This window comes from Cetorhinus maximus, chromosome 2, assembly GCF_964194155.1.
Source record: "Cetorhinus maximus chromosome 2, sCetMax3.hap1.1, whole genome shotgun sequence".
NCBI lineage: Eukaryota > Metazoa > Chordata > Chondrichthyes > Lamniformes > Cetorhinidae > Cetorhinus > Cetorhinus maximus.
In genome coordinates this window covers 112,196,007-112,221,749 of record NC_135880.1, presented here as the reverse complement: position 1 = coordinate 112,221,749, position 25,743 = coordinate 112,196,007, and the positions used below count along the sequence as shown (strand labels likewise).

At 42.8% G+C, this 25,743-nt stretch overlaps 1 protein-coding gene across 4 annotated transcripts in view; it reads right to left on the bottom strand.

Annotated features, from left to right (window-relative positions):
• The window catches only part of LOC144696762 (spindle assembly abnormal protein 6 homolog), an 89,019-nt gene that overhangs the window by 27,296 nt on the left and 35,980 nt on the right, over positions 1–25,743 (bottom strand). For 2 of the 4 annotated variants that reach the window (XM_078568451.1, XM_078568471.1), the window contains exons 4-9: positions 24,446–24,550; positions 17,916–18,087; positions 16,643–16,720; positions 8,366–8,485; positions 4,433–4,624; positions 3,953–4,147 (exon numbers count right to left, since the gene is read on the bottom strand). In XM_078568451.1, coding sequence (XP_078424577.1) covers positions 3,953–4,147; positions 4,433–4,624; positions 8,366–8,485; positions 16,643–16,720; positions 17,916–18,087; positions 24,446–24,550 — 862 coding nt within the window. The remainder of the gene's footprint in view (positions 1–3,952; positions 4,148–4,432; positions 4,625–8,365; positions 8,486–16,642; positions 16,721–17,915; positions 18,088–24,445; positions 24,551–25,743) is intronic. The other 2 variants (XM_078568480.1, XM_078568461.1) reach the window with 2 other exon arrangements.

Sequence of the window (25,743 nt, the reverse complement as noted above, 5' to 3'; positions counted from 1 at the left end):
CCAAACATCTCAGTCCCAGAACATTCATGCAGAGTTTCTCAGGGCAGTGACCTAGGCCTAACCATTTTCAGCTGCTTCATCAATGACCTTGCTTCCATCATAAGGTCAGAAGTGAGGATGTTCGCTGATGATTGCAATGTTTAATGCCATTCGCAATTCCTCAAATACTGAAGGAGTCCATGCCAATATGCAACAAGTCCTGGAAAACAGCAGGCTTGGGCCAAAAAGCAGCAAGTAACATTCATGCCACACAAATACTGGGCAATGACCACCTCCAACATCTTCTCTTGACATTCAGTAGCATTACCATTGCTGAATCTCCCACAAATCAACATCCTGGGGGTTACCATTGACCAGATGGACTAGCCATATAAATACTGTGGCTACAAGAGCAGGTCAGAGGCTAGGAATTTGGAGGTGAGTAACTCACCTCCTGACTCCCCAAGACACATGTCAGGAGTGTAATGGAATGCTCTCCAACTGCCTGGATAAGTGCAGCTCCAACAACACTCAACAGGCTCAACACCATCGAAGACAAAGCAGCCTGCTTGATCAGCATCCTATCCACTAACTTAAACACTGACTCCCTCCACAACCAACACACAGTGGCAGCAGTGTTTACTATATATAAAATACACTGCAGCAACTCACCAAGGCTCCTTCGACGGCACCTTCCAAAACCATAACCTCTACCATCTCGAAGGATAAGGGCAGCAGACACACAGAAACAGCACCACGTACAAGTTCCTCTCCAAGCCACAGATCCATCCTAACTTGGAACTATATCGCTGTCCTTCACTGTTGTGGGATCAAAATACTGGAATTCCTTTCCTAACGGCACTGTTGCTGTACCTGCACCAGATGAACTACAACAGTTCAAGAAGGCAATTTCCAAGGACAATTAGGGATGGGCAACAAATGCTGGCCTTGCTAGTGATGCTCACTTCCTTTACTATTGTTTAAATTTAAATGTGAGACACAATAAAAGCTATGAGGTCTAAAAACAGCGCATTTTAAATTCAAGGAGAAAACAACAAGAATGGCAAAATACCCAAAAATTTTGATTTTAGGGTTAAAGTCAACAAAATATAGGGACTGCAGTGGTTCAAGGAGGCAGCTCATCACCACATTCTCATGGGCAATTAGGGATGGGCAATAAATGCTGGCCTAGCCAGCAACGCCCACACCCTGTAAATGAATAAGAAGAAAAAAAAATTCATTAACATCCAGTTCCTCAGGGTAGTGTCCTAGGCCCAACCATCTTCAGCTGCTTCATCAATGATCTTCCTTCCATCATAAGGTCAGGAGTGGGGATGCTGCCTGATGATTGCACATTGTTCAATACCATTTGTAACTCCTCAGATACTAAAGCAGTCCATGTCCCAATGTAGCAAGACCTGGACAATATCCAGGCTTGGGCAGACAAGTGACAAGTAACATTCATGCCACACATGTGCCAGACATGACCATTTCCAACAAGAGAGAATCTAACCATCGCCTCTTGACATTTAATGGCATTAGCATCGCTGAATCCCCCATTATCAACATCCTGAGTGTTACCATTGGCCAGAAACTGAACCGGACTAGCCATATAAATACTGTGGCCACAAGAGCAGGTCAGAGGCTAGGAATCCTGTGACGAGTAACTTACTTCCTGATTCCCCAAAGCCTGTCCACCATCTACAAGGCAATCAAGAAGCTTGACACCATCCAGGGCAAACCAGCCCATTTAATTGGCACCCCTTCCACAAACATTCATTCCCTCCAGCACCGACGAACAGTGGCAGCAGTGTGTACCATCTACAAGATGCACTACAGAAACTCACCAAGGTTCCTTAGGCAGCACTTTCCAAACCCATGACCATTGCCATCTAGGAGGACAAGGGTAGCAGATACAAGGGAACACCACCACCTGGAAGTTCCCCTCTAAGCCACTCACGATCTTGACCTGGAAATATATCGCCAGTCCTTCACTGTCGCTAGGTCAAAATCCTGGAACTCCCTCCCTAACAGCACTGTGGGTGTACCTACACCACAGGAACTGCAGTGGCTCAAGAAGGCAGCTCACCGCCACCACCTTCTCGAGGGAAATTAAGGATGGGCAATAAATGCTGGCCTAGCCAGTAATGCCCACATCCCATAAATGAATTAAAAAAATTTAATTAACATCCAGCAGTTTTTGTGTGACACCCAGACACCTTTCATTTGACACAGGAAGCACTTAATTTTCTCAACAGACAAGTAGCATCAGCACAGAAACTCAGCGAGAAAGATGGAGCCAAGGGAACAAAAACAATAAAGATTGAGTAAACAAGACTGGAGGCAAGGCCAAGAAGAAATGGTCAACAGGAGAAGTAAGAGACAAGCTGGATAATTGATCTTGTTTGACAAAGCCACATTTAATAAACCGTTGAGAGATACTACAAACTCATTCCACCTTCAACCATCTCTGAAAGACTAAAAAATCAGCGATACTCTGGCCAGGACTACCTTCCTGGAACTGTTCTCAAAAGGTATGGTCAAGCTGGTGTTAAAACAGAACATAGGTTATCTAAACCCAAAACATCAAGGAAGGAGATGAATCAGCTACTGTGGATGTCACATAAACAGGTTCTACAATGGATATTTAGATACAGCCAACGTTCCCTTATTTTTGGAACATGCAGGCGATTTGTTTAAGTGAGTGACCCCAATTATCTATGAGCGGCCATGCACGTGTGATGATTTTAAAGGGTCAACTTGTGCATGGCTTTTGAGGAGACTTTCAGATTGCTGCACAGCCAAGCAGCTTGCAGGAAACATTGGCTACAGCTGCTTTAAAAAAAAACTGCCAAAAACATAAATGATAAAGTGAGGGATCAGGACGTCTGGGTTGCACTTCGAAGAGCCACCACAGACTTGATGGGCCGAATCCTATAATTCTAGGATTCGTGTCATAGGCAGACAGCCAAATGATGTTCATGGAAGAGGCACCACAATGTTCAACTATTTCTTTTGGCATTATAATTTGCATAGTGAGCGTCAGCATTTATTACTCCAAGCATTCCTTTGCCTCTACCAAATGTTTGGTTAATTAAACCTGAATTTAATCCAATATTTTCTGTTACAAACATTCAGTTTAATTTTCCTCTGAGAAAGCATAACATATGGCTTTGACCTAAATTTGGGAAAATAACCTAAAAAGAGAAGGCCCAAGGATGGCTTCATTATTTCTACATTGCTTGATAATTCTATCTGTGCCAGAAAGTACCTGCACAGCTTTTTTCCTCTATTGCCCTTTATTACTATTTTTTTCCTCTCCTTTGTGCAGACATTGAATCCTTTCCGGGATGCGGTTCAACAGGTACAGGTTATCTTCCGCACCTCAAGCAAGTAACTATTCCTTATTCTTCATGCGTGAATCTGAACAGTGAATAACAGCAAGCTATTCAATGTGGAAGGCGACACAGAGGTGAACCTCTTCCTGTCTCTATATGACGCACACACAGACGCACAGTTTTCTAGCTGGAATTATTGGAGTGTGATGAGGAACAAGAACCCCGATTGATACTCACACTCCTAATCTATGGATGCTGAAGCTAGCTATAGCGCACCGTCGCCATTCCAACTGATATTGTCTGAACCCAACATGGCTTGGGTATCAAACCTGGGACATTATTGGTATAAATGGCTCTCAACTACTTACTGCTTTAACCAGCACGTTACTGGAGAAGTATATGGGAACGTGTAGTGCAAATATAGAAATAATCATTGACTGTCATTGTGCAGAACTAAATCTTCATCTGAGGTCAGATTACACTTGTGCACCTCAGAGTTACATTTCAAAAGTGTTGGAATACAGAAGGCTAAGGAAAATAAGTAGGCCTTGAAGTATTGTGCAATAGGTCCTATTATAGCTTAACTGTGTACCTATGCCCTACTTGATCAAGCATTTCATGTGACTTTGAATTACCTTGTGCTCCTGCGTACTTTCAAAGATTTCTGTTGTCCTTGCAACCACTTGCTCTTTATCCTTGACTTCTTGTTCCAGGACAGCAGTCCTTGTCCGCAGCTGATTCAGTAGTTTCTCTTTTTCATGACATTCTGCATCTAGTGTGGTGTTTTCTTTCCTCAGTGAATGAACTTCCTGTTTTGACCTTTGACACTCCTAAATACCATCCAACAAAGGGGCGTATAAAATAAAACTTACATTTTGAACAGAAAATATATCAAATTTAAAAATATACAATATAAATAAATAAATATATCTCTGTATGACTCAGTATTACATTGCAGAACCATTGGGTGATCTGCTTTACTTAACTATTAATGGACCCTGGTCTTAACAGCAATAATTTTGTCAAGTAATTGTGTTACTGTATTTTTCTTAAAAAATGTAAACATTGAGAACACATTCACGTATAAAATTTAGCTATTAAAAAAGTTTTTCAACCTCTTCCATGCTAGACATTTTGGCTTTCAACTCTCGTATTGAAGATTCAGATTTGTATTTCCTCTCAGTGAGATCCTTGTTCATAGCTTCCATTTCAGCTAGCCTGCTTTCCAATTGCTGTACTGTTTGATTATGTGCTGCCTCTGTCTCCTTCTTCTGCTGCTCCAGCTGGTGGTGGTACTGTGTCTGAGCCTAGGAGGAGAGATAAAGTCAGCATCAGTTAGGGCTGGGTGTGGGGAGAATAGCACAAGACAATTTATATTTATAAATCACAAAGACAAATACGAGTTTATTAAATTATGTATACAATTTTGTGAATAATCAACACTTTATCCATCCATCGTTACTCTCCCTTCAGTTCCCAACAGAAAAGGGGCACTGTGTAGGACACAAATCCAAATTACCTCTACTTTCACAATAGATCAAAAAAACTCAGAACTCAACATTCCCCGTCAACAACAGCAATCTGCAATTAGACCTCGGTAGAATGTAATTAGGGGATCGATGGGGAAGAGTAAATAAAGAGAAAAGTTTCCAATGGATAATGAGAGGCAATAGCAACACCAACCTAAGACAGCCCACTCAATACATTCCCCCTCTATTCAGCCCTTCCACAGACCTGATACACTTTAACCTATCATGTATCCTATCCAATAAATGCCCTATTGAAAATTCTATATTGATGTACCCTGATCCCAAGCCTAATCAAACTAAACTTCAGATTAATCCGTCATATTTTTACTGTTCAACCCAGTTACATCCACAGAAGTTTTTTTTTAACAAATCCAGTTGATTATGTGCCTTACGTGATACAACTGGAAACCTCTCTTCCCTATTTTCTAGGCAAAAGAACATAGTCAATTTATTTAGTAATGTCGTGTATTTTTAAATACATTCTATGGCATCTTTGGAAGCCAGATTAGCTCCAGAGAAAGGATAAAAGTTGATTTTCTGCTTTGGATGCATGATGGCCACCAAGAAGAACATGAGTGCAGCTTGCCTTGGATTTTTAAAAATATGTTTATTAATTGGGTGTGGGATTTGCTGGCAACATCAGCAATCATTGCCCATCCCCATCCTAAACAGCTGTAGGTATACCCTCAGTGCTGTTAGGTGGGGAGTTCCAGGGTTTTGACCCAATAACGATGAAGGAATGGCAATTATCTCCAACTCAGGATGGTGGGTGACATGGAGTGGGAGGAAAATGGTGCACATGGTGGGATTTTGCAGGTTTATTTAAATAATTATGTAGAACTTATAGTACAAATTAAGCCATTTGTTGGGAGTGTTCTGGCCACATGTGCAGGGTATCCACATATCTGGAGTTGCTGCTGCATTTTGAAAAGACAACAATGATTCCAAGAGGGCAAGTTAGCAGCAAGCAAAATTATAAACGCCTTCAAAAGATAACTGAGAGTACTGCCACTGGCCAGAGGTTGGAGGACTGCAATTTTTAATTGAGATCAATCAAGTGGTGATGCTTAGAATATGCAGCAAGTAATGGGTTATTGTTTGGCTTAAATGCCACACCGTCCTCAGAAGTCTGCTTTCTGTTCTGTCAGAGAAGAAGGGGACACCATGTTGCATGAAAAGTCACTAGCACAGATGCAAAAGACCTTCAACACACTGAGAAAGTTTTCTGACAAGTATCCTAAATGTAGCTGCTTCAAATGTAACACAATGGCATGATTGCAAAACACAGCTTCATCTCAACCAGCTGCAGCTGCCCTTTGGTACGCATGATGATTTGAATGCCTTTAAGGCTTCCTTGTATAACTGTAAGACCACCCATATTCATTACTGCACAACTTCTACCTTCTAAGGAAACCTTCCAATAATCTCACAATATTTGTTCAATAATGTTATTAGAAACAGCTACATGCATTCTGTATGCTTACTAATGCATGTTCCACAAGGAAGGACATTTGTTTGTACAACATCATCGGGTGTATTGAAAATTGAGACTTTTCAGGAACCTGTTACTATAAGAAAAGCTCATAAAAGCAAGAGGCAAGCAACTGATGGGGGTTCACAGGCTGAGCTCTTAACTGAACTGAACCCTTCAAGCAACTAGCACAAATTGGTGCAGCCCGTTGGAGAGGTTCATGCAGAAGGGTATCCCACATCTCTAAGCAAGTACTCATTTTGCTGCCTTTTCTTTTTCCCCTAAACTTTAACAAGTCAGGTAACCCAACAAATAATCAAACTTAACAGCAAAACATCGTAGCACCGTATGTCTTGGAGCTGTGTTGTTGATATCACTGCATGGCTTATTAGGTATCCTGCACATACTGTACAAGTGATGAAGAGTATATGCAGGTGGCAGTAGACGAGCAGGAAGAGTCAAACCAGAAAGCTCCTGGACTGCTACCATCTATGACCTGCATATAAAAAAGGTACTAACAATTCATAAGTAACTTGAAAGTGCACAAAGCCCTCTGCAAAGTGCTTTGTCTAGTATGGATGAGACTGCTATCTATATTTGTGCTCTGGTGTTTGGCTATTTTAGAGAATATATGTCCACCCTGGAACATGTGACACTTCTAGGGTAATCTTTAAGGTTGCGTTCCCTCCCTAACAGAGCTCCTACATGCAGTGTTGAAACATATCAACCAATGCTCCAACATCAGAGTCTTTCTGACCTTGATTCACCATGCTGGAGAAACAGTTAAACAGTACTCCAACATCAAGCTTCAAAAAACCACAGGGCAAGCTGAGAGAGTGCCCAGCAGCGGCAGGGGCGTGGTAGTAGGGACAGATGAGGAAACGAAGTCTCGTAGTTGTTTCACATTTTGCACAGCTGAAAAGAGGGCAGCCAAAACAGCATAAATAAGGATGATGAGAAACAGAAGTTACGTTTATGCTGTTTTCTCTCTGAGGAAACACCAACATTCAGCAGACGACCGCTACATGTTCCCCACCACCACCCGTTCCCTCCTATGGGGAGGGCAGCTAGAAGGAGCACTAAATTAGGCAGCAGAATACACTCACGATACACTGCCACAGGCATAAAATACTAGGAATAAAAATCATTAACAAACCAAGCACCTGTTAACATAATAAGGGATGGAAGTTTGATTTTGACTTCATGCAGAGTTAATTTGTACTGTGGTACTTTTCTAAAGCAAACGATGGAGATACGTATGCACACTGGCCGAGATATTAGTGGGTGTCTGGGCTTTGGTGCCCCAGTTCATTACTATTTGTTACTGGATTAGACTTTTTTCCTACATTTCTAAAACTGTCAGCAACTCTCAGCTTGGGAATCATCAGTGTTCAGGTCTTCCTCTTCCCTGTACCATGGTTACTCCACTTCTGTAAACATAACTGTGTAACATACATAGGATGTTATTGATAAATTTGCATATCTTTTCAGGATTGTATGATAGCAGATTCCTAGACAGCTCCCAGCGGCAGAATCTGTGCTTTAGCATTTCTATGACAAGCTCCATTTGTATCCAAATGCCAGCTTGGCTCAACGAGTTGCATTCCTCAGAATTGGAAGGTTGCAATTTCCACCATCACTATGGTTTTCAGCACATAATCTAGAACACTCCAGTGTCGTACTAAAGGAATGCTGCACTGTCAAGAGGTGCTACTCTTTAGATGAGATAAGCTAATTAAGGTGAGCATAATAGATCCCCTGACACTATTTAAGAGCACGCATCCTGGCTAAAATTCCTCTCTTGCCTAATGCTAGCAAAAACAAATTGGTCATTCTTTTATTTGGTGTGTGCACATTCACTGCTCTGTTTGACTAACAGTGACTTTACTTCAAAAAGTGATCAACTGACTGTAAACTGCTCTGGAACATGCGGAGGATTTAGACAAAGTACTATATAAATGCTAATCATTTCTTTACCTAAACTTTTAAATGTTTTATATTTAACTTCCAACTTTACTATCCTGTAAGGAACTTATGCATTTTCTCACCTGCAAGGCCTTCTCCCGTTCTGTGGTAACTTCTTGGCTGTGCTTGTTTGCTAGTAAACTTGTATGTGCTGCCCATTCATTTCGTAATCTGTCCAGTTCTTTACTTTTTTCTGCCAAGGTCTAAGCATGAAAATTCAGCAGTAAGTACAGATTTTCCAAAACAAAGAAGCCTAATTTAGAGTAATAAAATGCTCATATGGTTGTATTATTTTGTAGAAAAAGAAAGAAAAAAAGGTAGAAATTTACTGTGTAGACAGTAACTATGGTAATAGAGCATTCATACATTTAAGATTATTTTCATTCTTAATACATACTTTAACTATCTATTTAACTCATCAGTTAAAACAGAATACAAAAGGTGTACAATTGAGAAGCACTAACACAAGGTCCCTTATATCAACCCTGCATGAAGGACAGGGGATGATTGCAGAGGGTTAAAATTGTTAAAAGCAGGATTACATCCCCAGCCGGCCCCATCCTTGCAAATTACCACCCCAGGTCCAACCTCTTTTTCCTTGCCAAAGTCCTTGAAAGTGCTGTTGCCTCCCAAATCTGTGCCCATCTTTTCTGGAATTGCAAGTTTGAATTCCTCCAATCAAGTTTCCAAAAGTACCGAAACTACTTTTATCAAAGTCACAAATTATATCCGATGTGACTGTGACAAAGGTAAACCATCCCTCCTCATCCTTCTCAAAAGTCAAAAGCTTCAAGGGAGTAAGGCAAGGCTGGATGGCCTCTACTTTAATGCCAGGAGTATTACAGGTAAAACGGATGAGTTAAGGGTGAGGATTGACACGTGGAATTGTGATATGGTAGCAATCACTGAGACGTGGTTGAGAGAAGGGCAGGATTGGCAGCTCAACATTCCGGGATATAGAATCTTCAGGCGAGACAGGGGAGGGGGTAAAAGAGGAGGGGGCGTTGCATTATTAGTTAAGGAGTCAGTTACTGCAGTAAGGAGAGATTATATCTTGGAGGGGACATCGAATGAAGCTTTGTGGGTAGAGTTTAGGAATAAAAAAAAGGCAGCAACATTATTAGGTATTTATTATAGACCCCCAGATAGTCAGTGGGAAATTGAGGAGCAAATATGTGCACAGTTTGTGGAGGTATGTAAAAACAATAACAACAGGGTAATTATATTAGGTGATTTCAACTTTCCCAACATTAATTGGGATAGACATAGTGTTAAGGGCTTGGATGGAGTGGGTTTCTTGAAATGTGCACAGGAGAACGTTTTAGGTCAATATGTAGAGGGTCCAACAAGGGATGGTGCATTGCCGGACCTAATTCTGGGGAATGAAGCCGGACAGGTGGCTGAGGTGGTGGTGGGGGAGCATTTTAGCGATAGCGACTACAACATGGTACAGTTTAAGTTTGTTATGGACAAAGAAATCGACAAGTTTCAAACAAATGTTTTAGATTGAGGGAGAGTGGATTTTAGTAAAATAAGGCAGGATCTGGCCAAGGTAGACTGGGAACAGTTACTTGTGGGGAAATCTACAGAGGAACAGTGGGGGGTGTTCAAAAAGGAAATGGGGAGGGTACAGGTTCAACATGTTCCCTCTAGGGTGATAGGAAGGAGTAAAAAGCCCAGAGAACCATGGATGACCAGGGATATTCAGGTTACGATGAGAAAGAAAAGAGAGGCTTTTTATCAGGTACAAGGGAAGCAAATCAGCAGAGGCATTAGTGGAGCACAGACAGTGCAGGGTGGGGCTTAAGAAAGCAATCAGAAGAGCAAAGAGGGGATATGAGAAAGCTCTGGCTGGTAAAAGTAGGGAAAATCCCAAGATATTCTATAAGTATATCAATGGGAAGAGGATAGCCAGGGAAAGAGTAGGGCCCATTAGGGACCAAGGGGGCAATTTATGGATGGAGCCAGAGGACATCACTAGAGTGTTGAATGAATACTGCACGTCCGTCTTCACCCATGAAAATGAGGATCAGGGAGAGAGACTGCAAGGTTCTTAAGCAAATTGATATAGGGAGTGACAAGGTATTGGAGGTGTTGGCAGGCTTAAAAGTGAACAAATCTCCAGGTCCGGATGATTTGTGTCCCAGGCTGCTGAGGGAGGCAAGGGAGGAGATCGCAGGGGCTCTGACCCAAATTTTTAATTCCTCTCTGGCACGGGGGAGGTGCCAGAGGACTGGAGAACAGCTGACGTGGTTCCGCTATTTAAGAAGGGTTGTAGAGATAAGCCAGGGAACTACAGGCCAGTGAGTCTCACGTCAGTGGTAGAGAAACTATTGGAGAAAATTCTGAAGGAGAGAATCTATCTCCACTTGAAGAGGCAAGGCTTGATCAGGGATGGTCAGCATGGCTTTGTCAGAGGGAGGTCATACCTAACAAATTTGATTGAATTTTTTGAGGAGGTGACCATGTTTGTAGATGAGGGTAGTGCAGTTGATGTCGTTTATATGGATTTCAGCAAAGCCTTTGACAAGGTCCCACATGGGAGACTTATAAAGAAGGCAAACGCACATGGGATACAGGGTAATTTGATAAGGTGGATTCAAAATTGGCTTCGTTGTAGGAGACAGAGGGTGATGACAGAAGGATGCTTTAGTGACTGGAGGCCAGTGTCCAGTGGCGTACCACAGGGATCTGTGCTCTGTCCCCTATTATTTGTCATTTATATAAATGATATAGATGACTATGTGGAGGGTAGGATTAGTAAGTTTGCAGATGACACAAAGATTGGCCGGGTGGTTAACAGTGAGGTTGAGTGTCTTGGGCTACAGGAAGATATAGATGGGATGGTCAAATGGGCAGATAAGTGGCAGATGGAATTTAACCCTGAAAAGTGAGAGGTGATACATTTTGGAAGGAGTAATTTGACAAGGAAGTAGTCAATGAACGGCATGGCACTAGGAAGTTCTGAGGAACAAAGGGACCTTGACGAGTGTGTCCATAGATCTCTGAAGGCGGAGGGGCACGTTAGAAAAAGGCATATGGGACACTTGCCTTTATCAATCGAGGCATAGATTACAAAAGTAGGGAGGTCATGTTGGAGTTGTATAGAACCTTAGTGAGGCTACAGCTGGAGTACTGTGTGCAGTTCTGGTCGCCGCATTATAGGAAGGATGTGATTGCATTGGAGGGGGTGCAGAGGAGATTCACCAGGATGTTGCCTGGGATGAAACATTTAAGTTATGAAGAGAGGTTGGATAGACTTGGGTTGTTTTCATTGGAGCAGAGAAGACCGAGGGGTGACCTGATCGAGGTGTGCAAGATTATGAGGAGCATGGACAGTGTGAATAGGGAGCAGCTGTTCCCCTTAGTTGGAGGGTCAGTCACAAGGGGGCATAAGTTCAAGGTGAGGGCAGGAGGTTTAGGAGGGATGTGAGGAAAAACTTTTTTACCCAGAGGGTGGTGATGGTCTGGAATGCACTGCCTGGGAGGGTGGTGGAGGCAGGTTGCCTCACATCCTTTAAAAAGTACCTGGATGAGCACTTGGCACGTCATAACATTCAAGGCTATGGGCCAAGTGCTGGTAAATGGGATTAGGTAGGTAGGTCAGGTGTTTCTCACGTGTCGGTGCAGACTCGATGGGCCGAAGGGCCTCTTCTGCACTGTGATTCTCAACCTGTCGACAGGATTTGACACAGTTGACCACATCATTCTCCTCCAGCCCCTCTCCACTGTCGTCCAGCTGAATGAGACTGCTCTCACCTGGTTCTATTCTTGTCTCTCTAATCAGAACCAGAGAATCACCTGCAATGACTTCCCTTCCTGCTTCTGCACTGTAACCTCTGGTATCGGCCAAGCATCTACCCATGCCCCAACCATTTCTCATCTACGTAATGTCCTTCAGCAACATTATCCAAAAACACAGCAGTTTCCACATGTGCACTGACAATGCCCAGCTCTACCTTACCACCTCTTAACACTTTCACTGTCTCCAAATTATCATACTGCTCTTCCGATATCCATTACATTTCCTCCAACTAAATATTGAGATGAACAAAGTTATTGGGTACGATTTTTAGGTCGGCGTGTGACCGCGATCGGTGGGCCCGAGAGGCCAGGGAACAGACCGCCACCCGTGATTTCACGCTGGCTGGCCAATTAACGGACAGCCAGCGTGAAACGCCACTGAAATACTCAGTGCTGCCGGGGTAGAGGTGGGTGGAGGGCGGGCACTGACGTAAGCGTGGGCGCGCGCAGTTAAAGCTCCTTAAGGCAGAGAGCAGCCTCAGGGAGCTGAAGAATTTAAAAGCAATAAATAAAGATTTTAAAATCTGGAAAAAATCGCATCAGAATCAGTCACCTGAACAAAAATATAGTGAAAATTCTATCCATACATTTTTTAAAAATTTAATAATGGAAACTCCATCCCGCTCTTGGATGAGGTTTCTTCAAAAATGCAAAGTCTGCCTGGCAGATTTGCCCATCTGTCAACCATAAGGTTGGATGGACCACAAAAGAATCGGGGACAACTGGAACTTCAATGGGCTTAATTACCCTCTTAATTGTCAGCAGGTGCCACTTCTGGCTTCTGCACGCGCAGGATGAAGTCAGGACACTCGCCCAACGTCATCATGCACTATTTTACGCTCCAGTGGGTTGGGCGTGTGCCTGCACACTGGGCTAAAAATTCTGCCCATCGTCTTCAGTGCCCGTGACAAACTCCATTCTCTAACCACTGACTCCACCCTCTTCCTGGCAAATGTCTGAGGCTGAACCAGAACACTTGCAACCTTGATGTCACATTTCATCCCAAGATGAACTTCGGACCACATATCCACACCAAGACAACTTATTTCTACCGTGGTAACTTTACTTGACTCTGACCCTGCCTCAGCTTATCTGCTAATGAAACTCTCATCCATGGCGTTATCATCTCTAGACTTGACCACCCTGATATAAGACTGGCCTGCCTCCCATGTAAACTTGAGGTCATTCAAAACTCTGCTACCCATGTCCTAAGTTACATTAAATTCTGTGTTGACATCACCCCTGGTCATGTTGATTTACACTGGCTCCCGGTTAAGCCCTACAACCCTCCAAGATATCTATGCTCCACTAATTATGATCTTTTGTGAATCCCCGATTTTAACTGCTCCATCAAATCTCTGCCTCTCTTTCCTCTTTTAAAATGCTCCTTAAGGCCTACCCTTATGATTAAGCTTTGGTCATCTGTCCTAATATGTGGCTTGGTGTCAAATTTTGTTTCACAACCCTCCTGTGAAGCCCCTTGGGGTTATGTTAAAGGCTCAATGTAAATACAAGCTGTTGTTGTTGTTGTTGTTGGAGGAAATGGTGAATGTAGGAGGGGTGTAGTTCTGGAGAGATTTGAAGGTGAGGACCAGACCCTTAAAGTCAATTTTCAGACAAGAGAGGCCAAAGGACCTTTGCAAAGATTGGAGTAATTGGGATAAAGCTAATGAAGACGCAGATCAATGCCTCCTGACGGTTTCTCTGATTTCATTTTTTGAGAGTTGACTAAAGTAATGGGCAGGGAAATGGCTAAGAATATTATTTATTAAGACTTCCAGATTTCATTTGATTGGGTTCCTCATAAGAGACGAGTTAACTAAAGCTAAAACTCATGGAATTGAAGGAAAATTATTGACCTGGTTAGGAAATTGGCTGAAAGATAGGAGAAAGAAAGTACAATGGGCAAGTACTGTAAATTGGCAGGATGTGACTAGTGGTCTTCCACAGAGATGTGTGTTGGGCCTATTCACTGTATTTATTAATGACCTTGATGATGAGAGAGAGAGCAAATAACGAAGTTTGCCAACGGGACAAAGACAGGCAGCATTGTAAGCAGTGTAGATGGAAACATAAAAAGCAGACAAAAGATATCAATATATTAAGTGAATTGGCAAAACTGTGGCAAATGAATTTCAATGCAGGCAATGTGAGATCACCCACTTAGGACCTAAAAGGGATCGATCAGGGTATTTTTCAAATGGTGAAAGGCTAGAAAAAAATGGAGGTACAAAGAGAACTGGGGGTCTATGTACATACATTAAGATGTCATGGACAGGTACAAAAGAAAAACAAAAAGGCTAATGGAATATAGGCCCTTATATCTATATGACTATAATACAAGGACCTAGGAAAGTTGTGTGACAACTTCACAAAGCTGTAATTGCTGCTCACAATGTGGTCCCCCTCTACCTTGGGAGGGCCAAATGCAGGCTTGCTGACCACTTTGCGGAACACTTCTGTTCAGTCTGCAAGTATGACCCCAAGCTTCATGTCGCCTTTCATTCTAAATATCCCCCTTGCTCCCACTCTGATCTTTCCGTCCTCAGCCTCCTGCAGCAAACCAACGAAGCTCAACGCAAGCTTGAGAAACAGCACCTCATTCTTTCACTGGGCACTTTACAGCCATCCCAACTCAACACCAAGTTTAGTGATTTTAGATCATAACCTGCCCCCATTTTTTTCCTTTTTCTTTACTGTTTTCCCCCCTCTTGCTTCTCCCTCATTTCCTTTTCTTCGCTTTTGGATGGCAGCTATTCAGGATCCTGCCATTCATACCTCCTGTACATACATCTTTTGTTTCTTTACTTGTCCCATTATCACTCTTTGGCCTTGCATCACAAAACCTTAGGTCATTTTTCCTGCCATCTACCTTGTCACAAACCTTCCCTTCTGTTCTTTTTCCCATTCTTGCCTCTTTCACTTGTTCATAATTCTACAATGTTTCTAAATTTTTGCAGTTCTGATGAAAGGTCATAGACCTGAAATGTTAACTGTTTCTCTCTCCATAGATGCTTCCAGATCCAATGAATATTTCAAGGATTTTCTGTCTTTATTTGGTAATTGACCAGTTGTGGCACTGAAAACTCAGCTCAGGGTCAAATAGGAAGTAGAGATTTTACACCACCAATTCCATATAAGTAAATATCCATGGAGGCTGATGGAACCAGAGAACTAAATCAAAATTTTTATTTAATCAATAATAGACTATTGGAAGTTAAAACTCATCCAGGACTTGTTGTCAGGCAGGCAGTCAGGTAATGCCGTACCAGTTAAAATTCATAGCAAAGAGGTAGAGTTTGGTTCTAATGGTATACATGTGGAAGCCAAGCAGTTTCTCGCAATTATTATCACTGCGTGGTTGCATGACTACTAAGAGGAAACCAAACATAGAACCCTATGGCACAGCAGAGGTGACCACATGGACAAAAAGAAATCATTTGAGGATACGTACTGAGAAAGTAGGAAGGAATCCACAAGAGTGATGCCATGGAGATGAGCTTGAGGAGATACAATGGTGAGAATGGGGTGGTCAACATTTTGAAAATCAAGGGGGCATATATTGAGTCTCAGCCACAGAGGAGTTGGTCAGTTTACTCTGTGCTTTCACTGTCTGTCCACATTTCTGCAAAAAATGGGGAGGGCAAAGCTCCACATGTGCACCTGCAATTAAAAGTCTACTCTTAATCGAATTCCATCATATCCCTTGGTTGACCAACAAGAGGTTCTGAAGCATAACACTGGTAAAGACAATAGCGGCAAAATTATTCCAATATGGTTGGAATGCTGACATCAGCCAGAAATGAATGTCAGCTACATGCACAGTTGGCTGATGGGATTACCCCCTCTTAATTTTACGGGTGGCAGCTCATTAAAAAACTGCTGCTGGGTTTGCTGTCCTGTTCAGGATGGCCGCCCACTCACTAGCCCCAGAGGGCTGGCAGCTCAGCAGCGCCACCAGCAACAATAGCCACTGCTGAGGAAGCCAGGGTCCCTGTAGCCTACACTAGGTAGGCCAAAATATTTTTTTTGAAAAACATAAAAATTATATGAAGGAGAAACCCCTCTGAGGTAATCACTGGGGCTGTCTTCCCTGTCCACGACCCCTTCTTTGAATTAAAAAAACCTCCCCCACCACCCCGGGCTGCTGCTGGCAAGCCACCTGCATTTAGCTGGGGTCGATCCGCTGTCAGCAAAATGCCAATGGGCCTGAAGAGAGCATTTGAATATCTGAATTTGCTTCCCGCCTCCTTGTGGCAGGAACCCTGTCCAAAGTTGGGCCCACTATTGGTAAAATTCACTGATGCTGGGACAAAGTTGGAGTGTCTATGTGGCATGGTTGCCCCTGATTTTACTGCACCCGCATTCCCCGCCATTAGCCTGCCTCAGGCTGACTGGCAAAATTCACCCCACACTCTGACTTTTTTCTCAAGATGAAAATTGTAGGACAGCTCCGTTGAGGAGTAGGGTAACTAATCTTCACTCTACTGATGCATAGCAATGCGTGTTACAGTTCATGCTGCCATTATTTTTAATCAAGATTTTTATTTACGAACCTGTAGAGTGATGCTTAGTCTTTTTGTTAGGTCTTCTTCTGTTCTGTGCAACCTTTCCTGTAGTGAAGTATTTTCTATCTGAAAAAAGAAATAACTGTTTAAATTAGCTAGTTTGCTTATTCAAGGGTTTCTTAATTGCAATTTGCTAAGTTAATGGTCAGTATTACTCATAGCACTGCACTTTAAATATCATTTAAAAAACACTTTAAGAAGGATGTCATTTTCTCATATTAAGACATCATTAAAGTTAGTATTGACATTTGAATTAAGCAACCTTGTACACAGATCTTTTATCTTACTTTCTCCCCAGGTGGGTTCTTCTCACTCCTGCTAAATGATCTTACTATTTTAGTCAGAGATCACTCAGAATAGCTGAGTTTGATGTGAAATGGTATGGCTGTGGAAATAATTCTACTTTGATCCCTCCAATAAAATTGGACTGGATCAGCAGCCAGCTGTCAAAAAAAAGAGAATTAACTGAACACTTGTTTCTCTGCAATATACTCCATTTCATACTTGGTAAATTGGATAGCTCAGGTATAGAGATAGGGGTAGGAGAGCAAAAAGGACAACAGTGATGCCGGGTCAATTAAAATGATCCACTTGTAGAACAGTAGCAGTGAGAGAAAAAAACAGGGTTGGAAATTTTGAAATCCTGAAGTGCATTGTATTTTGAGGTGGTCTCTCACCCAAGTAATAACCAAGCCAGCTGTATTTAGCTTCCAAGGAAAACACATTGGACACGGAGCACTGTGGAAGTTGACAAAGTCTATTCCCAGGTGGTCTCCCACCCAAGCAGCAACCAAACCTAAATTTGCTTAGTTTCCAAGATCATACAGGAGTGGTGCTATGCAAGAAAAGTGGTAGTCAGCTGTGGTTGCAAGTACTGGCCAGATCATTTCTTCTAGGCGTAGGTCAATTTGATGTCAAATTAGACTATAACATTCTTTATTGTTCTTTGCTTTGTCATCTGCATGTAACTGGGTTGTCAGAATTTTGCTAAGTTTAGTTGTTAGATTAATATTTGACTAATGAAATGCTAAACTTTTCAATAAAATTAAACATTAATGAGAAAAGAAACTTTGACTGAAATACAAATAAAGCATTTTTACCCTTTGTTACAAACAATATAGCAAGAGAAAATTATCTACAGTAATAAATTCACATCAGATTATTACAACACAGCTTAGAGAAACGGTACCACAGTAATTAACGAGAATAAATTTAAGTATATATCTAATAGTCTCATAAGAAATGGGCATTAGAAACTAACCTTCACATTTTGAAGACAGATAGCCAAATATTTCTTGACATCACTATCATTTCCAGGAAGCAGCTTTAAGGAGAGGTGGATGAGGTGCTTGAATGGATTGGTTTCTATTATATCTAAGCTTGCAGGTATGCGGTCCAATGCTGGATACTGAGTTACCAACTGAAGCATAAACCTATGGAAAAATCAACAAGAGGAAGCATTTTAAAATCAGGAATTTTTAGAAGACAATTAGAAAAAACAAACTTCCATTTATATAGTGCCTTCTACAACCTCAGGATGCCCCAAAGCACTTTATCGCCAATTAAGGTTTTCTGATGTCTAGTCACTGTTTGCTACTTTTTTTCTGCGTTACAGCAATTTGTGCACAGCAAGGTCCCACAAACAGCAGTGAGATCAATGACCAGATAATCTGTTGAAGTGATGTCGGCTGAGGGGTAAGTATTGACTAGGATAAGGAGAACACTTCTCTGGTCTTTTACCATGGGATCTTTTATGTCCACTGAGGGGGGAAAGATGGGGCCTTGGTTTAATGTGAACAAAGTAGGAATTTGTTTTACAATGCGTTTCACATATGCAATTTTCCGGAAAGGTGTTGCATGTATTTTGTATCTCATTTCTGTTCCTGTAGTCTTCTAGTACTACGCACCTTCATCCGCACAGATGAAGACCTTACTACATTGAGTTCTTTCACAATTATAGACTCCAACAGCAAAGAGTTGCAAAGAAATTCATGACTCAAGGCTGACTTTTCAGTGATTAATCCCAATCAAGAATTATTTCAGTCTGGATAATGCATTGCCCAAATGTCACTGGATACTTAAGTTTCAGATGCCCCTAATTGTGACTGAGACTGGAAAAGACGACAAAGCAAGATGGAACTCTTCACTGCTAGGAACCAAAATTTAAGGTAAAGCTCTAGTAATTCAAGTTTTCACAAAAATCACACAATCATGCAGTGCAGAAGAGGCCCTTCGGCCCATCGAGCCTGCACCGACACGTGAGAAACATCTGACCAACCTACCTAATTCCATTTCCCAGAACTTGGCCCATAGCCTTGAATGTTATGACGTGCCAAGTGCTCATCCAGGTACTTTTTAAAGGATGTGAGGCAACCCGCCTCCACCACCCTCCCAGACAGCGCATTCCAGACCGTCACCACCCTCTGGGTAAAAAATCTTTTCCTCACATGCCCCAAAACCTCCTGCCCCTCACCTTGAACTTATGTCCCCTTGTGTCTGACCCTTCAACTAAGGGGAACAGCTGCTCCCTATTCACACTGTCCATGCCCCTCATAATCTTGTACACCCCGATCAGGTCGTCCCTCAGTCTTCTCTGCTCCAAACGAAAACAATCCAAGTCTATCCAACCTCTCTTCATAACTTAAATGTTTCATCCTAGGCAACATCCTGGTGAAGCTCCTCTGCACCCCCTCCAGTGCAACCACATCCTTCCTATAATGCGGCGACAGGAACTGCACACAGTACTCCAGCTGTGGCCTCACTAAGGTTCTACACAACTCCAACATGACCTCCCTACTTTTGTAATCTATGCCTCGATTGATAAAGGCAAGTGTCCCATATGCCTTTTTCTAACGTGCCCCTCCGCCTTCAGAGATCTATGGACACACTCGTCAAGGTCCCTTTGTTCCTCAGAACTTCCTAGTGCCATGCCGTTCATTGAATACTTCCTTGTCAAATTACTCCTTCCAAAATGTATCACCTCTCACTTTTCAGGGTTAAATTCCATCTGCCACTTATCTGACCATTTGACCATCCCATCTATATCTTCCTGTAGCCCAAGACACTCAACCTCACTGTTAACCACCCAGCCAATCTTTGTGTCATCTGCAAACTTACTAATCCTACCCTCTACATAGTCATCTATGTCATTTATATAAATGACAAATAATAGGGGACAGAGCACAGATCCCTGTGGTACGCCACTGGACACTGGCCTCCAGTCACTAAAGCATCCTTCTGTCATCACCCTCTGTCTCCTACAACGAAGCCAATTTTGAATCCACCTTATCAAATTACCCTGTATCCCATGTGCGTTTGCCTTCTTTATAAGTCTTATAAGTCTCCCATGTGGGACCTTGTCAAGGGCTTTGCTGAAATCCATATAAACGACATCAACTGCACTAGCCTCATCTACACACTTGGTCACCTCCTCAAAAAATTCAATCAAATTTGTTAGGTATGACCTCCCTCTGACAAAGCCATACTGACTATCCCTTATCAAACCTTGCCTCTTCAAGTGGAGATAGATTCTCTCCTTCAGAATTTTCTCCAATAGTTTCTCTACCACTGACGTGAGACTCACTGGCCTGTAGTTTCCTGGCTTATCTCTACAACCCTTCTTAAATAGCAGAACCACATTAGCTGTTCTCCAGTCCTCTGGCACCTCCCCCGTGGCCAGAGAGGAATTAAAAATTTGGGTCAGAGCCCCTGCGATCTCCTCCCTTGCCTCCCTCAGCAGTCTGGGACACGAATCATCCGGACCTGGAGATTTGTCCACTTTTAAGCCTGCCAACATCTCCAATACCTTGTCACTCCCTACATCAAATTGCTCAAGAACCTCGTAGTCTCTCTCTCAGAGTTCGATACCTTCATCCTCATTCTCTTGGGTGAAGATGGATGTGAAGTATTTATTCAACACTCTACCGATGTCCTCTGGCTCCACCCATAAATTGCCCCCTTGGTCCCTAATGGGCCCTACTCTTTCCCTGGTTATCCCCTTCCCATTGATATACTTATAGAATATCTTGGGAATTTCCCTACTTTTACCAGCCAGAGCTTTCTCATATACCCACTTTGCTCTCCTAATTGCTTTCTTAAGCTCCACCCTGCACTTTCTGTATTCCAATAATGCCTCTGCTGATTTGCTTCCCTTGTACCTGATAAAAGCCTCTCTTTTCCTTCTCATCGTATCCTGTATAACTCTAGTCATCCATGGTTCTCTGGGCTTGTTACTCCTTCCCATCACCCTAGAGGGAACATGTTGAGCCTGTACCCTCCCCATTTCCTTTTTGAACGTCTCCCACTGCTCCTCTGTAGATTTCCCCACAAGTAGCTGTTCCCAGTCTACCTTGGCCAGATCCTGCCTTATTTTACTAAAATCCGCTCTCCCCCAATGCAAAACAGTTTTTTGCAACTTGTCTATTTCTTTGTCCATAACAAGCTTAAATTGTACAATGTAGTGGTCGTTATCACTGAAATGCTCCCCCACCACCACCTCAGCCACCTGTCTGGCTTCATTCCCCAGAATTAGGTCCAGTACTGCGCCGTCCCTTGTTAGACCCTCTACGTATTGACCTAAAAAGTTCTCCTGTACACATTTCAAGAAATCCACTCCATCCAAGCCGTTAACACTACGTCTCTCCCAATTAATGTTGGGAAAGTTGAAATCACCTAATATAATTACCCTGTTGTTATTGTTTTTACACACCTCCGCAAATTGTGCACATATTTGCTCCTCAGTTTCCCACTGACTATCTGGGGGTCTATAATAAACCACTAACAATGTTGCTGCCCTTTTTTTATTCCTAAACTCTACCCACAAAGCTTCATTCGATGTCCCCTCCAAGATATCTTCTCTCCTTACTGCAATAACTGACTCCTTAACTAATAATACAGTGCCTCCTCCTCTTTTACCCCCTCCAGTCTTGCCTGAAGATTCTATATCCCAGAATGTTAAGCTGCCAATCCTGCCCCTCCCTCAACCATGTCTCAGTGATGGCTACTATATTACAATTCCACGTGTCAATCCTCACCCTTATCTCATCCGTTTTACCTGTAATACTCCTGGCATTAAAGTAGAGGCCATCCAGCCTTGTCTTAATCCTTTGAAACTTAATGCAGCTGTATTCCCTCTGACTTGTTTTACTGTATTATGATGTGTCCCCCTGCCCCTGCCGAATTAGTTTAAACTCTTCCCAATAGCACTAACAAACCCACCCGCAAAGATGTTAGTCCCGCTCTGGTTCAGATATAGACCGTCCCGCTTATACAGGTCCCACCTTCCCCAGAAACGGTCTCAGTGATCCAGGAATCTAAAACCCTCCCTCCTGCACCAACTCTTAAGCCACTTATTCATCTGCGATATTCTCCTATTTCTGAGCTCGCTATCACGTGGCACTGGGAGTAATCCAGAGATTACAACCAGAGAGGTCTTGCTTTTTAGTCTACTACCTAACTCCCTAAATTCTTGATGCAAAACCTCATCCCTCTTTCTACCTATGTCATTGGTACCAACATGTAGCATGACCTCTGCCTTATCAAAGAACAAAGAACAAAGAAAAGTACAGGACAGGAACAGACCCTTCGGCCCTCCAAGCCTGCGCCAATCCTGTCACAAAGAATCTTCTCCAATAATTTCCCTACCACTGACGTAAGGCTCACCGGCCTGTAATTTCCTGGATTACCCCTGCTACCCTTCTTAAACAATGGAACAACATTGGCCATTCTCCAGTCCTCTGGGACCTCACCCGTAGCCAGTGAGGATACAAAGATTTCTGTCAAGGCCCCAGCAATCTCCTCCCTTGCCTCCCTCAGTACTCTGGGATAGATCCCATCTGGCCCTGGGGACTTATCCACCTTAATATTCTTCAAGACGCCTAACACCTCCTCTTTTTTGATCTCAACATGATCCAGGCTATCTACACAGTCTTCCCTAGACAAATCAACCGCTAAGTCCTTCTCTTTGGTGAATACTGATGAGAAGTATTCATTTAGTATCACCCTCCCCCTTCAGAATGCCCAGCAGCCGTTTAGTGACATCCCAGACCCTGGCACCAGGGAGGCAACACACCATCATTGAGTCACGTTGATGGCCACAGTAGCGCCTATCTGTTCTCCTGACTATAGAATCCCCTATCACTATTGCTCTTCCTCCCCTCCTGTACAGACAAGCTGCTTGTGGTGCCAGAAGCTTGGCTCTGTCTGCACTCCCTGGAGGAACCAGCGCCCTCATCAGCCTCCAAAATGGAATACCGATTTGCGCAGGGGACCCCAGGGGGACTCCTGAACTACCTGCCTGTTTCTCTTAGACTGCCTGGTGGTCACCCGTTCCCTTCCTTCCTCAAGTCTCTTCAGCTGTGGTGTGACCACCTTTCTAAACTTGCTATCCACGATGCTCTCAGACTTGCGGATGCTCCACAGTGTCCCCAGCCACAGTTCCAGCTCTGAAACACGAGCTTCCAGGAGCTGCAGCTGGACACACTTCCTGCACACATGCTGGTTCCGGGCACTGGAAATGATCCCAGCTTCCCACATGGAGCACGAGGAACACACCATGGCTTTGAGCTTTCCTGCCATGACTTATCCCTTTAAATTAAACCTTTTAAATCAATTACTCTAGGGCCCTTCTTTCCTGATCCTCATTTCTACAGAATATACAAACTATAAACCACAAAAGGACCTTAAACTATAAGCAATAAAAGTAGTAAATACTTACCCACTACTTACTAGTCATTCCTTTCCCTTGTAGCCTCTACTGCTGCAACAGGGCAAGACCACTCTCTGAAGATTTAAGAAGTTGGATAGCAAAGAAAAAATGTAAAGAGCACTTCTTCCACTATGCACCAAATTCCAACTGTGCACTGAATTGCCAAAACCCACTCGCTCTGGCTGTGTCTCACTCATGATGAGGTCTCTCCCCTGTTCGTGTGCAAGCACACTGTAGTTTTAGGTTACCTCGTGGTAGATAGGTGGAAAAAATGAATGGGCTGATGAAACTTGATATTTCTCCCCACCCTCCCCACCATGGAATTTGCTATAACTGATAATAAATGACAAGTTATATTTATATAGTGTCTTTAACATAATAAAATGTCTCAAGGCACTTCACAGGAGCATTATGAAACTAAAATATGACACTGAGCCACATAAGAAGGTATTAGGTCAGATGACCAAAAACTTGGTCAAAGAGGCAGGTTTCAAGGAGTGTCTAAAAGGAGGGAAGAGAGATGGAGGGATGTAGAGAAGGAATTCCAGAGCTTAGGGCCTAAGCAATTGAAAGCACAACCACCAATAGTAGAGAAATTTAAACTGGGGATGCTCCATTAGCCAGAATTGGAGGAGCACTGATATTTTGGAGGGTTGTGGGGCTGGAGATGACAACAAGTGGAAATGACGACAACAGATAGGGAGGGGAAAAGCTATAGGAGATTTGAAAACAAGGATAAGAATTTTGAGAACAAGACATTGCTTGACCTAAAATTGAATAAAGAAGCAACAACCTGATCAGAAATTGAAACCTCAACTACAGTGGTGCACCCTATGCTGGAAATAACAGGACGAATGATTCAACTCCAATAGTTCTGCAGATCCTGTTCATAATTATGGGTCACATCAGAAATGTTGTAGGTATTTAGTACAGTAGGAAGCTCCCTTGCTCTTTACAATTCAAGGTCAAAAAAATTCAACTATTTCACAAAACTATACATCCAAGAGTGGAGGCAACTACTCCTAGAAGTGAAATCAATAGAAAGTCATACTTCTATTCAAATAAGCATCTATATACAAACCCACCTTGGCACTTCTTTGCTTTGTTCCCGGATACATTGGTCCAAAAGCTCTATGAATCGCTGAGGAAAAGCAGAAAATTCTACTAGCAGTCCTTGCTGATTCTTTAAACTGTAAAATTAAATAGTTAGCTTTATGTTATGTTGCAGAGTATTGCAAACACAAAACCAGACCATCTGGCCCACCGGAAACAGATATAGATGTTCCACACGAACTTCTTCCCATTTCACTCCATCTCACCTGTTATGATCTTTGGCCAGACCCCAAGTCGTTGGAGAGATCCAGTTAGGGACCAATAATGTTTTGTTTAAAGTGGACAAAGTTTGTGATTCAAGACATTTACTAAGTGAAGATAGCCACAAGATTCCATGGGTTTTGAAAAAACAAAAAAAAACTTTACTATGCAAGTTCAGAAAGACAAAACAATTTGCAATATCTAAGTTATACTCTATCATTCAGAGTTAGTGTGAGGTACATGTGAATTAACAAGCCAACTGTGTTCAAACACATCACACTACGCAATAAATGCCAAATGCAACCAAAAGAGAATCCATGAATTTCGCAACAACCCACAGAGGTCAGTAACACTGTGAGCCAACCAATCTCACTGAAACTTCAGCTTTCTCTCAAGGGTTTCCAATTTCCAAATGCAAAGATCTTGCTTTGGAATTCTCTCCAAACGTCACTCCAACTTGGACGGCTTCAATGATGACCAACCTCACAGGGTTTTGATCTCGCCTTCTGAGATTCTGTTTCTCCTGTGATCCCGAGTCCACTTACGCATCAAACTACCAGCACAATTTCAGATCTTTGGCTGCGCCAAGCAGAACACTACTGTCCCAAAGGGGTGCCTAGACCTTATTGGCCCACGGCATGGAGTCACCAACCCTCGGCAGCCTTCTTGCATCTTAAGGGCTTCATCTTAGTCCTCTTTGATTGCCAGGGCTTCTCCCAAGCCCATTTCGCTTAAAATCTGCTCCCCGCATCCCTTTTTTTATTTGGAGCCTGTTTCTCTCCTCCTCTCTTTTTCTTAACTTAACTAGGGCCTGTTTCTGTCCCCCGTCTTTGTCCCTTACCTGGGACTTCCTTTTGGGATCTCTCCCTGTCTCCCTCCCTTGCTCCTCACTCTGGGATACTCCTCTTCAGACTAAAACTGACTGACCCAAACTGACTGCTCATTGACCCTTGAACTGATCTGGTGACCTATCACAACACTCTAAGAGGGACCCACCCATGTTACGAGGCAGGGCCAAATGTAACAAGCAGTGGAACATCCTGTACTTTAAATCTTATAATCTCCACAG